At 34.1% G+C, this 19,410-nt stretch overlaps 1 protein-coding gene across 3 annotated transcripts in view; it reads left to right on the top strand.

The window, feature by feature from the left end:
• The window catches only part of LOC124363031 (putative fatty acyl-CoA reductase CG5065), a 33,883-nt gene extending 15,882 nt beyond the window's left edge, over nt 1-18,001 (top strand). For 2 of the 3 annotated variants that reach the window (XM_046818091.1, XM_046818093.1), the window contains exons 2-9: nt 6,101-6,302; nt 9,129-9,377; nt 11,140-11,285; nt 12,334-12,443; nt 12,937-13,129; nt 13,445-13,684; nt 16,118-16,375; nt 17,755-18,001. In XM_046818091.1, coding sequence (XP_046674047.1) covers nt 6,101-6,302; nt 9,129-9,377; nt 11,140-11,285; nt 12,334-12,443; nt 12,937-13,129; nt 13,445-13,684; nt 16,118-16,375; nt 17,755-17,905 — 1,549 coding nt within the window. In that variant the 3' untranslated portion in view covers nt 17,906-18,001. Of the gene's footprint in view, nt 1-677; nt 762-6,100; nt 6,303-9,128; nt 9,378-11,139; nt 11,286-12,333; nt 12,444-12,936; nt 13,130-13,444; nt 13,685-16,117; nt 16,376-17,754 lie in introns of those variants that run through there. The other variant, XM_046818092.1, reaches the window with a different exon arrangement.
• Nucleotides 18,002-19,410: the final 1,409 nt, after the last annotated feature.

Here is a 19,410-nt window from a genome sequence, read left to right as displayed (position 1 = left end):
TATGATTTAAAGTTAATCAAATTATTTATGTCATTAGTCATTTAAATACGGGAAGAATAAGCGTATATATCGTGTAACTACTAATAACCTTCTACAGTACATGCCGACATAGAGTAGAGAAAAAATTATAACAATCCTTAACGTAAGATATATTTTCTTTCTTTCTTCTTGTTTGCTGAATTTCAGCAGGTTCTGCTTACTTTGAGCATGGAACCTCGATAAACATTTTTGTATGTATGACCAGTTTTTTTTTTTTTTTTTTATATTACCTTATTTATAGATTTAAGAAAACTTACAATTTCCAGTATTATTTCCATATCAAAGCTCGTTAAAAGATCTTTCAATATATAAGGTGGATCTATTTTCTTCGCTTTCAGTTTAGTGAGCAATTCATGTCTGAATTCGTTATATTGCACACAATCAAATATTAAATGTTGAAGACTTTCTATGGAACCTGCATTGCATTTGAGGCATAACGGAATGAAATAACAATTTATCTTAAATAGGGTTTCATTAACCCAAGCATGTCCTAGATATATTTAGTAAAACCTTTTTTTAAATACAAAAACAGCTGTTGAGCTTTGGAGTTGTTATTGAAATACTCGTATATGTTTGTGGAATTGTTGCACAATGCACAGCTGCACTTGTGTTGATTTTTACGTCAGGTGATTCAATACCGGTGCAAATATAATTATACTTGATTTCCGGCTATTCTTCTGTTTATCACAAAAGAAGGGTCACCATCACATTTGCAGCACCAGGTGAGTCTACATATTTACATTAACCATAAAGTAAACCAATAGTCTCGGCATGAAAAATAATCTTATCATGTATTGATTTTTTCCATTATCTTATATCTCTCTAACGAATCTTAGGCCCCTTGCATTGTGAGAGGAGTAGGCTATGTTAGTACTGCAAACATAGATTGTGTAAATGCTAGGCCTCAACTGTAATCTTTATTAAATTAAACAAACTGTTATTTTAGAATTGCTTATGTAGGTATATATGAACAATTGTACTACTGTATTTGTTAAAACTTTCTTAATTAGCAAAGATTTTTTTATAAAATCCACACTAACACTTTCACCCCTTGTATATAGCTTGACTAATCGTAAAATATATTGCCTGATAATACGTCAGCCGAAGTCTATGCCTCAAAGTCTAAAAGTTTTGAACTAATTTATTTCTAAAAATTTTAGGTCCGTTACTGTTTTATTCACATAATAGGCCTACATATTAATTGAGAACTTAATTTTCTTCTAGTGAAGCCAACACTGTTTTTGGCCGCCTTTACAAATTCAGAAGAGTTATAAAATATCTTCTTCTTACATTCTCTGTTTATTTTGCATTTTGGAAAAGAAAACTAGAATTTCTCACATATATCAGTAGTATAACAATGTTGTATTTATGTAATTCAATCGAAATTCCTTTAAAACAAGTAGTCATTGTTACTGTAAATTAAAATTTGGGTACTTTGGCATTATCAAAGGCTACAATGTTTGGAAGAGTTTTTCTTAGCGGGGACGTAAACACCTATATTATTAGAAATTACAGATTTTATTTTACTTACCAAAGTAAGTAAAATAAAAAATGAAAGTGATATGTCATTACAACGATCAGTTCTTGTTTTTTGCACCCAAATGTCAGCGAGAGGTAGGCTGCTCTCTTCTAATACACTACTTGTTATTTTTGTACGTTTTATAAATATATGTCTATTAAAAAGCGGCACTTTTCATTTTTTTCGATCGCTCTCTTTTGCTAGCTTTCAACGACACTTTCTTTTATTAACACACTGAATTTTTTACTTTACTAGAAATCGAACGCTTGTATTGATATGGAAATATGGTAACACTGGTCTATTTTGTCACGACAGGGTTTCAAAAATTTTTAGTGGTAGTAATTTTTTCAAATATTTAGTGGCATGTTTCCAACCGACTATGTTGGCCATTGTCTATAAACAAGGCTACATACAACACCGAAGAAACTAAAATAACCCCACCAACGTCAATGTTTGCAACATAAATTCCCAATATAGTCGGTTAAATATGGCAACACTAATTCATTTCGTCACGACAGGGGTTGTAAATTTAGTTCCCTTTAAGCACGTAATTGTATTAATAATATTTAATCGATGAAGCTCACCACACGGTGGTGCTTAGGTAAGTTACCTATAGCAACACCTAAACTTTCCACAGGAAGTGGTGGTATTGAGGGGTAGAGGAATGTAGTAGTATACGGAGGTGGGGCGCCCACGATCGCTTGGGTCTAAAACTGTAACAGGGTGCAAGTGAGTAGGCGGCCGGATGGCGTGGGCGCCCCCCCCCCTCACCCCACATCCACTCACTACGTGTGGGGGCGGCCTCTGTGTTTTCCAATTGAGATTAAAATCTGCAGAGCAGAGCTAATCATGTAAACCTTTGTCATATAAATGTTGTCACGTGGAACAGACTTTTATAACCTATACTTAAAATCAGTGGGACGGTTAGATTACAGTAATCAGTTAAAGGTATAGGTAAACCGGATGAACACAAGTTTGAATTTATTCTCGGATCTTGAAATACCTTTATTGAATAATGTATTGGCATTTAAAGGTCATCGGTTTATTGTTTGTGGGTAGTTACCTCCCTATTTACACAGCATTCAATATTTGTGAGCATGACGTTCCAAAGTGATGGATAAATTTTACAACAGATGAGATGAAGAATTCTTCCAATTTAAATATATAGATTAACAAAAGCGGTTAAACGAAATTTATCGACAAGTTTACTCGTTTAGTAGTCTCCATTGTTTACAGTAATTTAAATGTTTTATGTCTTTTTAATAAAATTATTTTATAAACTATACATTTTTTTAAGAATAACCACTATGTACAATACTGATTTATGCCTATTATTTATATTATCTTCAGTAGCAAATCAGATGTTTCGGTTGTTATTATAGAAAAACTGAAGTCTGAGAGAATAAAATGTAATAAATATTTTGGAAGAAACAATGTGGTTATTATTGCTGGTAAGTTTTACCGTGGTGTAATGTTCAGAATTAGCGATACATTTTAAATGGTTTTTCAAGCTATAAGCTTAAATTTAAAACCTTATTTTCTAAATTACTAAAATACAACGTTTGCTGGATTTCGGATCAACGCGGAAGGCTTCGATTTGGTCCAACAGCGGTAAACACCGTTCACAAATGATTGATGTTTACCATTTTCAATTTCGACGTAGAGGTAGTATAGGTGGAGTTCCACAACAAATTTCATTAATCTAAGTCAAATTGTTCAAAAGTTGTCGTTGGATATAAAGAAAAATATCAGATTTCGTCATCAACTATTGACAGTCCAGGAAAACTTAAATATATGAATTAGTTTTAGGTCACAACTCTAAATTTTGCAATCAATGATTTCTTTAAACTTATTATACGTCTATGCACAAACTGACTTCACTTTGTTTGCCGAACCATTTCAGAACACGACTGGTAAGTGAAACACGTGGTATCAGACAATCCAAACCTAACAGTGCCTCACAAGCACACTATTCGATATATTCATATTATAGTGCAGTAAATGGTAGCTTCAAGGTATGTCTGTATGAAGGTACTGTGAATTCTGTTGCAACGAGACTTGTGTTTTACGTTTTTTGTGCTCGGAGTTTTCCGCTACCAAAATATTTCCTAATAATCTTGAAAACTTTTTGCACAGTTAACTCTGTTTTTTTTATTTATAAATTCATTTATATGTGTGTAAATACATTATTTTCTGGTATTACCAACGTCTTGGCTCGATTAGCCGTTAAATGTAACAATTTCGACCGTGTTTCGAGTACATTTTCTTTTTTTAATTTCAGATTGTTTACGGATGGCATTGCAAAATAAAAAGAGGTCTATATTTATTATTATATCTAAGTGATGTAAACTTCGCCTAAATTCGCCCACTACGTTTTAATTAAGTATCAAACATCCAGAAATCTGTACTAACTATCAAATTTATAATATTAATACAGTTAATAAGATAAAGTATATTATAGCCAACCGAATGGAGTTAAAGGAAAACTATCGAACCCATCGATGTAAAGACAACATCGATATATACTAAGACATAGATGGACAAATGTTCACGATGCAATGAAATCGATGTCCAGAAGCCAAATAACATATCACCATATTAAAATATTCCATTCACTGTGCTGTATTCGTGGAACATTTATCTTGCCAACACCGTCCATCTAAATCACGGTGGTAAAGACATTAGCACGTGAAATCAGCAAGCACTTGTGCCAACATAACGGCTATTAGCAATATCACTACAGCACACTCAACTCCAATGACACACGAGCCAACCTGCGTACGACCACGACGTCCGTTCAAAGGTTCAAATATTGGATCGGAGCTTTCACTCTTCTTAGGACTGCCGTCTGATGTAATCTTGATGTTTATATACAGCGATGATATTTAATTGGTGTGTTTTTCTGATTTACTATACGTTATATGCCACGCTACAATCGGTACCTTTATCATTTAAATGTGTAAATTTGTGAATTGGAGTTGATGTGGTCTTAAACGACGAGAAGTAATTTTATTGAAGGAGGAGCTCTTCTTATTGGCAAAAAAATATACACACACAACACACACCGTTACAGATGCATACGTTTGAAACTTTGGAAGCTCGTGGACAGAGCCCTAAAATCGAATGTATTTCAATTCCACAAAAGGCGCATCTAGAATGTAAGAGATTTCAATTGATATCAAAAACGGATTTATATACCTAAATTCGGCGTAAAAAATTAATAAATTCTTTTGAATATACTGTACTGATTAGATAACTCAGTAAAAAGAAAACTAATATATTTCACTATAATTTATACTACTTGCCAAAGTCTTTTACTATTAGTTGTTTTTTGTTATGTATTATTTCTCTTTTTTGCCCACAATATCTGAATCGGATAGAATAGAACGTATGTACTCGTATTGTGCCACCTAATTATTGATAAAAGATTCACGAATATTGGAGCCTGAATAAATAATTGAAATATATTATTATTATTATTGAATAATAATTGTATCATATAATTATAAACAAATAGAATTGATTAGAAATTACTTAAAATGGAGAGGCACCTTGACACATGCTTGTTGTTCGATGTTAATCTTAGAGGTAACACTAATCTATGTTTCGTTATGTATAAGCGATTAAAAGATTTTCAAAATGAATACATAACATTGATTTTTAAATGTTTTATATGTATTTTTCTAATTTTAAGTTATTATAACTGTTGAAAGTGGCTGGTAAACTAGAAGTATAAAATTAAAATATAGATTTCCATAATGAATTATTTTAACGTTAAAACTTCACGTGTTTCCTTATCAATGTTAACGTTAATGTCGATGCTATTGTTTTTAGTTTATTTCTTTAACAGCTTGGTTACATTACAAAAGCATAACATTGAACACACAAAATTGAAATAATGTTATGGGATTTTTTATCGTTCAGCGTCTTCCTGATATAAAACATTATTTTTAATCATGTATAATAGCCCATTGATTTGTAGTAGCGTAATAACTGGTTATGGTGAATAACTAATAATGAAAAATAAATTGTATAAACATATAGTAATAAATACCAGTTTCCAATTATTGAGAAAGAATAAAGTTAACGGCAGCATTAAATTGGTTCTAGACATCAGTTAAAGAGCTATACGATTGAAAAGCGCGTATGTAAAATTAAATAAGTAGAACAGGAACGTTAGTAGCTCGTCCTCTTTTAAATGTAGGAGTATAAAAATTCGATTTTGCTTTCATCTTGCAGGATTTTCAAAATTAAAATCTAAAGATCTAGTAATATTTTAGACATGTAAGCTAATAACCATGGGAGGAATGGGAGAAAAATATTTGGATTTTCAATGGGTCTTTCATATATTTCTACATTGGTATTATGAAAGGAACTCTTACCATCACTTTGACTATCCTCATTGAAAGTGATGCGGTTTTATGTCTGCAAGAGAGGCTGGTGCCACCCTTCATCTCTAGCGTCAGTGAGTCTCTAGACAATTTATTACCAGGTAAAGTATGAGTGAGTAGAGAGTTCACAATTGTCTCTGAATGTTGACAGGATGAGCGGCAGCGAAGGCCACATCGCGGAGTTCTACCGCGGCCGCCACATCCTGGTGACGGGCGCCACGGGCTTCATGGGCAAAGTTCTTGTGGAGAAACTGCTGAGGTCGTGTCCCCAGCTGGACCGTATTTACCTCCTCATGCGGCCCAAGAAGGGACAGGACGTCAGCAAGAGACTGGACGAGTTGATTAACGCCCCGGTAAGTCAAGAAAGCCACGGTGAAAGTATGTTTAGTTCTTATTTAATTGAGATTACAAGACATCGAAGCAGGTATGAAGTGAATCGCAAATTACAACTTAGAGTAATGTATAATTGTCGTAAAGAGTTGGTGCTTGTTATTTAAGTATCCACTATGCTAGTAGCAGTTACCCGCGGCTCACCACGTAATTTCGTAGGTTTTGCACCTATATGAGCACTTCTCTGGTTTCAAGTGTAGTGATATTTCCATCGCTAATGTCGAGTTGCCTTCTTGCCGCGATCAAGAAAATATGTTTAAAAGTGTATATTTATGGTCATTGTAATTTAATTCGATGTTAGTTTTTTTTTATTCCATTACCGGTAGCCTACTGGTGTTGTCTCTTTTCTGATCAAGAAAATATATATGCATACGCAGCTCTGAGAACCCTATTTTTTGTCAAAAGACAACTAATTTAGATTTGATAACGGTCTTTAAGCTTAAAGTAAAGGTTGGACTACATTGTCTCTTACAGGTATATCTGCACTGCTAGCAGTTACCCGCTCCTTTGCACGCAATTTAGTAGGCGTTGCACTTGTACGACCACTGCTGGTTCGAATTACATTTCCGACGCCAATCTTGAGTTCGCCTTGTTACCACAATCCTAATACGTCAAAAAGTTTATATTTATGGCCATTATAATTTACTTTGGTTGATAGTAGCATTGTCTTTTAGATCTAATACTTAATATTTGATAAAAATGTACAGTTAAACGTACATTAACAATTAAGCTACGCGTTCATTTATTTATATACTGAAAAGTATTGTTAATATTTTAGAACACTTAGAGCTGGAATTGGTACATTAGTTTAAAAACACAGACCATTGAGCTTTTGTCTAGCATAGTTCTTGCTGACTGCTTCAAAGAGAGTCTTCAATGTCAAATTCTGATCATCTTATATTTTGGGCATCTTGTAAGATTGGTAGATCTAAAACTGCGTTAAAAATATTTGTATTCGCTATAAATGTAAACAAATTAAAAATAATAAACGATGTCTACCCAGAACAGTTGATGAAATTATAAATGTTCTTTTAATTAATATTTCACATCTTTAGAGACACAGAATAGGATTTTCGGAATAAGAATAGGACTATATTCATCCGAGGGATCCTAAGAATGTTCGCGTTAAATTTCAGCGCAATCGGTTGAATAGTTTATGCCTGGAAGCAAAACAAACGAACAAACGCACTTTCACTTTTATAAAAGTATTAGGATTAGTATTTGTAGATACAGTTTTGAGTAATTGTAACAAAAATAAAATCATTTTAATTTACGATATTTAATTTTACAAACACACAATAATTCAAGTAATGATTAATAAATAATTAAAGTTACTTTATTATGGTCATTACTGATATTATTTACAAATTTAACTATGAACGATTTTACATCTTTTGTAGGCTGAGGTGTCCTGTGAACCACAACGAAATTATAAAAAGACGCATGCTACACGTACACGTGCTTTATTATAAAGTGGTCTCAAGCTTTAAGTTCAATCAGAAATTAATTTAAAGACAAATATTCATCATATATTAACGCCTTAAATAGTGTTTGGCTATTTAATATACTTAACTGTCTCGTAATTGCAGTTTACAAAGAGCAGGCGCTTTGAAAACTTTCATTTGTTATCTTATAAATGTAATTTATAACTGCTTTAATTGGTAAATCTAAATCTTTCACGACTCACCTTGAAGACATAAATGAACTCCTCCAACAGTTTCGGAGGAGTTCAGTGACATACTCACGTTTACAAGAAGAAAAAAAGATATACGTGCATTTCAAACCTCGTATTAAATTAAAAAATGTCATTGGCAATACAACAAATTAGTCATTAAGCTTCGCCCTTCTCAATAAAGTAGGGTCTCGCATCAACTACACAAAGGAATCTGGATAATATAGTGTTCTCCGAGGACCTCTATGGACTTTCGTAGATAAACATGATGACCTTCATTGGAGCAGGTTCTTACCGAGTCATGCAGTTCATCAGTTTTTACCCCCAAGGTACCTAATCTAATTGGTAGGAATCAACAATATTGGTATAATAGTTTTACCTATCTCTCTTTTTCTGGGCTCTTTTTGTTTATCTGCTGTATCTCTTTTAAACTCCATTGTTGTTGCTAACAATGTAGAAGTAAAACAATAAACCAATAACAGATTATCGAAGAACACGACAGAACGTATCGGAAGTACTTACCGAACTGATTGTAACTCTTTCTCAGCAATTATGAGCTCCTTATATTCGGTACTCACACCATAATATGTCCGATGTACTGCGCCCAATGCATACCAACTAGGTGTATAGGCCTTCGACCTTTTTATTGAAAACTTTGCTTCTCTTTGGCTTTCACTTTGACTCAAAATAGTTCTTGCTTGGACCAAGTGGAACCAATGAACACATTTTCAAGTTTCCAGGACTTTTTTATGAAGAGATTTATTGAATAGATGGAAATCTGGATTGTGAACAACAAAACGATTTAAAAAAGACATGTTAAGTCTTTAATAACTTAGCTACCAACATAAATTATTATCGACCAATAAGTTGAAGAGAAAATTAGAATGGAACAAACGAAGAATAGTATTTTTTTATTTTTGGTAAAACCATTTAAAGAACTGGAAACTCAAGTAGAGTGTACAGGGTCAGTATAAAGCCATCACTACTTTGGAAGTTTCCGGCATCCTGTATATAAGTTATTTAACTCTTATCCTGTGGATATTGTTTCTATTGCAAGTGGTGAACAATGATTTTATCTAGATTGCACACACTTAAACACATATTCCTGACTGTCCAGATATTTGACTGGCTCAAACAGCACCACCCGGAACAACTGAAGAAACTGACGACGGTGTGTGGCGACATCACGAAGCCCGTGCTGGGTCTGAGTGAACAACACCAGAGGATGTTGCAGGCCGAGGTGTCCATAGTTTTCCACTCTGCGGCCACTGTCAAGTTTGATGAGGCGCTACGTCAGTCAGTCGCCATGAACCTCCAGGGCACCAAGACTCTCACACAGCTCTGCCTCAACTTCCCCAAACTTGAGGTACAGTATGTCTATCTATCTCTCTATCTACATGTCGAATACGTTTCGATTCTCTGAGTTAAGCAAGTGGTAATGATATGGTAAATTTTTAGTTTTAAATCCATGAAAGGCCTTATAGAACCCTTGTGTGTGTGTGTGTGTGTGTGTGTGTGTGTGTGTGTGTGTGTGTCCAGCAAAAGTTCAGATCTGAATATTTGTTGTTTGAAAGGTTGGACATCTCATTCTTGTCTGAATGTGTCACTTATACTGATAATAGAAATAATTGGAGGCTTATTAAAGACTTTTGAATTATTATCTCCTAAAACAATACTAACTGTATCAAAGGACGTTCCTTCTTTTAGTACATTAAGACGATCTTTTGACCTTACAGACTATACAAGTAATTTATAATCAGGTTTCTAGTTTATATAGGGTAATGTTTATATTCTATAGTCTTTCTTCCACCATATGGATTACAGACTATTTGGCTGAAAATGGCGCCTTGCATTCTTTTTATCTCGCTGGCACATGGTGACATAAAGCTATTTTTACGTGTCTATTGATTGGGTTCACGTGCATCAGGTTAAAAAAAATATGATCTCGGAAAAACAATTTGCTATGAAATATTTAATCCTTTCGATACTCTCCGATTTCGAGCACAATCAAAACTACAACAGCTTACGATCAATTTATATTTTGGGAAATTTATTTCTATACATTTACTGAAAAACTAAGCTGTGTTCTTATATAATGCAAATTGGCTTTTGGATCACGCACTATTGTTAGAAGATTTTATTTATTTTCCTCCGACATTTTCGAGAAGTTGAACTGTTTTTCTGAATATGCCAGATAGTGTAATCATATTAGAACTACAATAACAAAGGAATCAAAATATAGGTATTTTAAATCCAAATCTATTCTCAGTAATGTTATATTTTATTAGTAGCAATCCAACAAGTATTGAGTTTCGTTGTTCACATTTTTATGCAAATTACTTTCTGAGCTAAATATAATAACTAAACATTAATATATGGTTAAAATACCAGTGTTTGCACAATAAAAACTAATGAACTGATAGAATATCTAAGAACATGTTGTCATTTGTACTTGCGGGCGAGGGTCAGGGACTTGCTGTGGAGACTGTGGGGGTGACGGGCGGTGGTGCTTGTTTTATGTGAGGTCACACAGTGTGTTTTGAGCGGTTGAATGTGTTATTGTTATTTTTTACATTGTTAGCTTCTTTTCTTTACCTTTCTATAAGAATTATATTGTTTTAGTTCATGAGTTATTTTAAGTGAATTAAGCAATTTTGTTAATATTTTATTATAAAATATAAGTATGTTAACAGTTTACATATGTCTGTATTCAATTATTGTAAATTTACTGTATATGATATGAGGTTGAGTGGTAGAGAGGGCTATACAATCCTAACTCCGCCCCTTCAAAAAGGGCATTTTCATGTCATTTCCATTTCGTATATTGTAGTGTAAATAATTAAACAAAGTTTCCAGTTTAGTGGAAAATAGGATGGAACTTTTTCTACAATTAGTAGAATGTAAGCACAACTATATATGACACTAAAAGGAACAATGATTTGAAGATGTTCCATACCACCTTTCAAGTTCTTTTCCTAGGAATACCCAATTCAAGAGTTGGATTCACTGTGTACTCTGCACTCCTTAAAAATATGGCAGACCGATTGGCAAGTCTTGTACCTCTCTTAATATATTTTGATTGCGTTACTTTGGTTGAAGTTGAGGAAATGACACATTCATTTTTACAGGCATTTGTGCATGTGTCGACGGCCTACTGCAACTGTGACAGACAAGAGGTCCATGAGGTGATCTACGCTCCGCCAGCCGATCCTGAGAAGATCATCCAGTGTGTAGAGGCTCTGGACCAGGACATACTGGACTCCATGACAGAGAAGTCAGTAATATGTCTTTGTCTTTCAGGAGATACTGTATATATAGTGTCGCAAATAAATATACGGAAAAGAGTTGATGATTGAATCAGAAAAGTCGTATAATAAAGGCATTGAGTTATTAAGACTTGCATCGAATGGAGAAATTCTTATGAAGCGTTCACAGTAGAATACTGTTGAGTTCGTCTCTTATTAACAAAAAACACAATGGCCTCTTTAATTATTCTTAGGACCGCTTTTTTCATTATTTTAAGTCTGCTAAATCTTCAGAGGACGTTTATCGTATTAATTTCCATACGAATACATAACTACTAAACGCTGCATTATCTTTCCTGCGCTGTCTTCAGGACCCTCTCTAAACGCTATATATGGAGACCAATCGAAGTCTGCCAGAGACTATTTTCTGGATAATAATTCCAGCAAGAATTGGGAACTTGATATCTTGAACTCTTTTTTTCTCTTCCCTGTTTCTGCAGAAAGAAGCTTAGAAATTTACAAATATGTAGGCCTAATAATGCCACTTAATTATACCATTGTCAATATTTATAAACAAATCAGTTAAAATAAAGTATTGCTTGTTAAGAATATTAATAGACTATATTTATGGAAGTGTGGATTGAATTGTTATACAGATAAAAAAATATCAAAATCTGTATAAAATATAAATTTATATATTTTGTTTTTATGAAAATGTTACATTTTGAAAACTTATTCTTCTAAAGTTTTGATTAGAACTCTTATGCAGATAAAAACACTATCACAATCTGTATAAAATATAAATGTATATATTTTATTTTTATAAAAATGTTATATTTGAAAACTTATTCTCCTAAAATTGATAAGAACTGTAGTATGAAACTTTAAATGCTCAAATTTTGTCACACATTTTGTACTGATTTGTTTTAATGACAGTTGGCAGTGGCGATTATTGATTTAAACTGTATACGGTGTTGAATACTACAATGCTCCTTAAGAAACAATATACGAGTAGTATATTGTTTTTTGACAGATACTGTCATGTCTGCAAATTCTTAGGCTATAATTTTGTTTCAGAATTATTAAGAACCGACCGAACACATACACGTTTACTAAAGCTCTAGCCGAACATGTTCTGCTCAAACAATCAGCACACCTGCCCATTGCCATCATCAGGCCGTCAATCGGTAAGTTTTTGCTCTGGGAAATAGTCACAACAAAATAAATTAATAAGAGACACTTCATTCTTTTGCTTAAAGGTTTTTTAATGACGATATAAAGTTTGAAAGGATAACAGGGTTTCGGACACTTTCAATAGTTATATGTTACACAATGTAATGATACAACGTTTTGGGATTGAAATCTATCCTCTTCGTCAGGTGATGATATAAACAGTTAATGTAAAAAGAAGAGAAGAAAAGGGGTCTAACAACCGAAAACTGCTTGGAGTCCAGACAGGAAAAAGGAACCCAGGCGCTGTTCCTGTACAGGAGCACGAGAATTCAAGAGCACTGTCACACGTTACACCAGCACAGGCGAAAACGTTGCACTTGGCTAACTTGAGAACCATACCTAATCACCGACAAATGTGAACTCTTCCACTCAAAACAACTAATTGTACTACATCAGGTGATGTTTTAGATGATCTTAGTTATTACTACTTCTGGTGTGTTGTGACAGTGACTGCCTCCTGGAAGGAGCCGTTGCCAGGATGGGTGGACAACCTCAACGGTCCGACTGGTCTGCTGGCTGGTGCAGGGAAAGGTTTGCTGCGCACAATTCTGTGTCATCGGAACAAAGTGGCCGACCTCATACCTGTGGACATGGCCATTAACCTCATGATCACAGTGGCTTGGCATCTTGCTACCATCAGGTACCTCAGTGAATAAAGACTTGCAGACTCAAATTTTCAAGATCATTCATCCAATTTTGAACCTCAGTTCTAAATTCAACTTTTTGACTGTCCTTACTTTTATGGAACGAAGCCCATATACTGTCTTTACAAATAAACAGTTATTGTTAATTAGGTGACTTCTGTCAAACGATATATTACTTTATATTTAGATAGGAACTTACTTACTTATGTAGTCTTTTAATACTTGAAAGACTACATAAAGTTCTTGTAGCTATACAAATCCATGGCGACTTTTTAAGAGAAGAATTTCTTATTCTAAACGAATATTTATAGGCCCAATCGTCTGCTCATATACAACTGCACATCTGGATCATCAAATCCCATCTACTGGCGAGACCTAGAGAAGTGGGGCCATCAGTTCCTGGTCACCCACCCCTTCAGCAACGTCCTCTGGTATCCTGGGGGCAGCTTCAAGAGCAACTGGCTCATCAACAAGATGTGCGTTTACGCATTTCACCTCACCCCCGCCCTCATCATGGACACTATCTCTCTACTGACCGGCCAGAAGCCTGTGTAAGTAGCTGGTGTTTTCTCTGTGCGAGTAAATTGACAAGGCACTTCCACGGTTACTACCAAAGACAGATGCCTCACTGAGAGCCGATAGAGTTCGCTTGTGATATACTGTCTCTCCTGTGGTAGACGGCATATATCTGTCCGTTTTCTGATGTTACCTCGTAATGGGAGGTCATACACTTTTTTGCTTTCTTAGAACAAGAAGCTGAGATAATGCAGTTAGTCCTAAACATACCTTTGCTCTGCTTCCTGAGGGATAGGATATTTTGGGTGGGTAAGGTTAAGGGTAGGGACCGCCTCATTTCGAGATTCACGAGATATTTGGGCAATAATCTGTCATTACTAATTAGAAGATGGAGCCATTTCTGTACCACCCTCTCCAGTCAAAGATGACAGGGTTGGCACGCCTTTATGTTTAGATTAGCGAGTGCCTTAACAGGTTCCATACATTCCAACAGCCATTCCCCGCAGTACACTAAACCTACGGATCTATCCTTACGCCCCAATATCTCAACATTTTCAGTTAGTGATGTGACCCTCCTGGACATCCATAAGGTTGCCCAGATTTAAGTAACATATCGGTTTTTGCTGTACCCAGTATAGGTTCAACCGGAAGACATAAACCAGCCAAATGTGGATCCCCTTGGGCACCTATACACTCAGTGGATCTAACCGCCTTAGCGGCACTTTCAAATGCTCGTTTCTGCCTAATGGTAATTTCAAATGTACGCCAATATCCAAAATGTATGGAGTGTACAAAAAGTCATAATGTAGACTTCACATGACCAGGTTAATTTTAAATTTCTTGTAGCCATCTTGGATGCATCCTTTCTATTTGTATACGTAGGAATAGGGTGAAATGATGTAATCATTATTTTACTCGTATTTTCATCCTGAGCACAATGGTACGAACTATTGCCCGTTAATAAGTTATTACGACAACACAACTCGTAAATCTCTACATTTTACGATCCAGACAGAGTTGCTTTATTATGTCAGATTGCTTCTGAAAATGAAACCTGCCGTCGCACAGCATATTGTTGAAAGACATTGGTTTTAATTTGATCGCTGTCTGTAAGAATTCAATTTACAATTTGGTAATTTACTTTTTATATGAGATGACTATCCTAAATTATTATAGCTTTGAAAACGGGTTATGACTCGCTTTTCCTTTTTTGATCCCTCTTATGCCAGGACCAATATTAGTCTGCAGTTAGGCTATATATACAGGGTGAATATAAAGTCAGGACCCCCCCCCTCTATTTTCTTCTATAGGTAATATAAGGAGATATCCTTTGGGTAGTGGTGCAATGTGGAAAGGAAGTTTCATTTTATGACATTGAAAATTTTTTTTGTCCCCCAAAAATGCGAAATTTTGGGGACAACCCAAAAATTTCAAATGTAAACCCCTATCAAGTGACCCCTCATTTTAAAGAGCATGAAAAAACTTAAATAGTAGTGAAAACCAGAGATTGCTATCTCTTTCCTAATCCGAAATAATAGCCAGTATTACCAAAACAATTTTAATAACTCACCACGTCACGAAGATACGAAAGTGACAATGTTCCAGCTGCATGATCAGCTGTTGGTGTCAGCTCTACTGTCTATTATAAATAATAATGCATCAGCTGACTCATACTGCTTATTGTGTTCTGACGATTTATTTACATTGAGGTTATGTATACTGATGATAGTCCAGTTGATTTTGATGTGAATATTTCTTAATTTTTGAAATCAATTCTCAAAAAAAAAAAAATTCTCCAAATAAATCACTGGATGAATTACTTTCTAAATCACTCTGTGCCATTTTTTAATTTCGCATTTTTGGGGGACAAAAAAAATTTTCAATGTCATAAAATGAAACTTCCTTTCCACATTGCACCACTACCCAAAGGATATCTCCTTATATTACCTATAGAAGAAAATAGAGGGGGGGGTCCTGACTTTATATTCACCCTGTATATATGCAAACTTAGTATATTACAGACTAGATTCAAAAGTAATAAAACAGAGTATTATCAATATATTTTTCTTATCTAACTTAAACAAGAATTTGTAGAATCTGATAACATTTTATCAAACAATAAATTATTTTAAGGGATAGATAAATGTGGTGCAGAAAATTTAAAATACATTTCTGAAAGCATGAACTATATATAGCACCGGAGAGTAGCTTGAAAGAAATTAATATTCTTTATTACTTTTGTGACGGAAAAGGTTTAAAGACTGCTGAAGTATTAGGAAGTTGTTTTAGAACAACTTTACAATCTTTACAATTTATTACAATCTTTATTTCTACAGCACTACAACAAAACTGTTATACCTAAGCTGAAATGAGTCTATCGCTTTTTAAAATTACGTTAAAATTTGTATATATTACATACTTACCATAAGGTTATGGTCTTAATTTACAAAAAATGTAACTGTCCACAGCATGCTCAGAATCCAAGACAAAGTACAGAAAGCCGTGACTTGCCTGGAATTCTTCACGACACACGAGTGGCAGTTCATGAACGACAACATGACCCAGCTGCTCACAGACATGCATCCTGACGACAGGAACGAGTTCGATTTCAACGTCTCCGCACTCAACTGGGAGTCTTACATAGAATCGTATGTGCTCGGCACAAGGCAATACATATTAAAAGACGACATGAAATCTATGAACTCTGCAAAAAAACATTTAAGGAGGTAAATACACTGTTGTTTGTGTTCACTATTGTACCCCGCACGAAAGTAGTCCTGTGACGTATGAAGTGGTCGTATCCACTGATGATCACCAGTTGTTCCCGCTTTGACGTGGCTAAGTTCATGCACTGCCGGCTTGATTTACACGTTGTCTGCAAAACACACGAATGGAATCAAATGTACATATATATTACAAGCATGTATTTTTATTAATAAAAGACATGTACATTTGCCGTAACAACTGATAATGTTTCATTTGATGCTGATGTTGACACGATGTTTCTTACACGTAATACGTACAACTGACAACAGTGTTGAGCGCGAGGCGTAAGGGATAATTCAGTAACACCATCCACAATCGGACTATTTTCGTAAGAGCCGCTTTAGTATTATACTCGTGTTAATGAATTCCTTAAAGAGTAGTTTAAACAAAATATAAAAAACTGCAAGCAAAATAGAATAAAATATAAAAAACGGCGTATTTATAAGAAATAAAACAGTTGGCAAAATTCAAGTAAAACTTAAACTTAACTTGACAGTCATATTTATTATGGCATTTCTAAACACAAAGATAAACTTAAAACTGTAATTATGTACATTTGTAATTTTTATGTACACTGATAACATCAATATGCAATCAAACATCAAAATACATTCCAAGCATTAACAATAGATCTCATAAGTAACGTAGCACTCTCCAATGTAAAAAATGACACCGCATCCAGGTACCCCAAAAGCCACAGACAAGATACACAAGTATCTATCCTATAAAAAAGAATTAAATAATACGATGATAGAATATATTATGTTCATTTTTCAATAAGATAAAAACGAAGTATACGATTAGGACTATGGATAAATAAAGAAGAATCATTTCTATAGTTAAATAAAAATCTAAAATTTTATTTTGCAATAATTAGCCTAATGTAATTTTAATAACTTAGTTATTCCTGTAGTTCTCACTGAATTTGTTCTTTATAGATTTAAAGACAAATACTCCAATAATGTACGCGTACTTTTTATTTCTTTGAGGCATTTCGTAGAATAATTCCAATAAGAAAAGAGCGTATAGAATGTATTTGTTCTTTATTTTAATATTCAATATAAAATGTAATTCACTATTTAGAAATGCATCAAAATTCAAAAGATCGCATTTATTGATCGACTTCTTAACACTTACAGTACTGTGTGTGGCACATAACATGAATAAACCCTTTGTCCAGCTAAATATATATTGGTAAAACAAATCATTTGCTTTCTTCCACCCAGCTGGCAATGCGATTCATACAGCCTAGCTGCAAACTCTTGACTACTCTAAATTTACGCGCATCCTCAAATTCATATCGTTGCATCATCTGCATTACCTTTTTGTATTGTTACAGAATGTACTGGGTCCATAGATTCAGCCAATTGCTGATCCTCGCCCTTGGCTGGCACGTCATTCGTTCAGGCAAACTGACAACTCTCGGGTACAACATTCTCAGCCGCATACTCAACTTCATACCATTATCATCTCTTCCACGCTCTAAGTGAATTTTATCTTGTACGTTACTTAAGTTAATGAATACCTGTTACTTTAAGTTTTATATTGCCCAGTTACTGTTGAAAATAAAATAGCGTCATTTTAAATTGTGTCTGAATGTTAACCTAGTTTCAAGAAATCTAGAGACGATTGAATATGTGTGCCGCAATTTAGAGCAATTGGGGAGAATTTTAAAAGTATTGTAGCTATTAATAACTACACATATCCAATAATATTTTTATTTTTGGTGCGAGGCCTTTCGAAATCAAGGTTTTCATCATCATAATTGATATATTCTTTACTATAAAATAGAAATAAAGAAAACTAATTAAAAATGAGATAGACCCTCCAACAATGTTTTCATTTCAATAACATTGAAATAATATAGGTTATAAATATAAAGTCACGTCTAAATTTTTCTTAGTCTACTAGCTAAAATTATTTCAAATCCATGCGTCATATGGTATTTGAAGATTATTTGTAATGAACGCATTATGTAAAAACAGATTGGACTGTAAAATATTTAGACTCGGTTCTAAAAAACAAAACTATTATTGTAATATTTTGGTATTAATAGCTCTCTACAACTAGTTTATCATTCCATAATTTGATGATATTAGCCAATCGTTCTGTTGGTAGTTTTGAAAGTATATATTAAGTAAAAATACATGTCAAATGACTTACATTGAATGAATTACATAACTTAGTTATGACATTTGTCTTGTAAAACATACATAATGATGAGGTCTAAAATATAATTTTTATAAATTTAATACACAGTTGTAACTACTGTACACGATTGATAAGTAGCATTAATATTGAAAATAATTTCACCAAAAATTGTTTTCAGCAATGTCAATACCAAACTTACAAATTGCTGATTTATTGGCATGCCACCTCAAGGAAATCAGTCCGTCCACATTTGTCTCCAAAAATCCACAGATGAGGTGTAAATCCACTGAATAATTTAGAATCCATAGATGATTGGAATAAACGAATAAATTATTTGGACGATCCAAACCCAGACACCTTACTAAGGCTAATAATCAGTCCCAATCAACACGAACTGCTAGTAATGCACTATGCCCACCAATTGTAGCTCCTAGGTCTGGTCACCAGATCGCACTGTAAGTAGTGTCTCAGAGAGACTTCCATGTTTAATATTGTCTGGAATTCAAAGCTATCATTCTTGTCAGTTAGTGCATTATGTGGTCTACAGTGTGTTGTTTAATAAATAACACATAATCCTAAAATCGTATTAATTGTGTATTGTGTCTTCAAATGTGTTTTTCTGTGCATATTTTACTGACAAAAGTCAAACAATCAGAAACCTTTGTTTTTTGAGAGATCAATAGGACTAATAAGGATTTTCCACGTTTTATACTGAAACATCTTACTCTCATTCATAGTCTTCTTTCATCAGTTTTTCAAAGCAAGAATGACTTTCTTTGTCATCCGATTCCACTTATGAATGAGAGCACCAAACTCTCTTACTTCTCAATAGCTTCATGACATT

The sequence above is a fragment of the Homalodisca vitripennis genome, chromosome 5, assembly GCF_021130785.1.
Source record: "Homalodisca vitripennis isolate AUS2020 chromosome 5, UT_GWSS_2.1, whole genome shotgun sequence".
Classification (NCBI taxonomy): domain Eukaryota; kingdom Metazoa; phylum Arthropoda; class Insecta; order Hemiptera; family Cicadellidae; genus Homalodisca; species Homalodisca vitripennis.
Note: the sequence above shows the minus strand (reverse complement) of the source record. Positions and strands in the feature narration are given on the sequence as shown.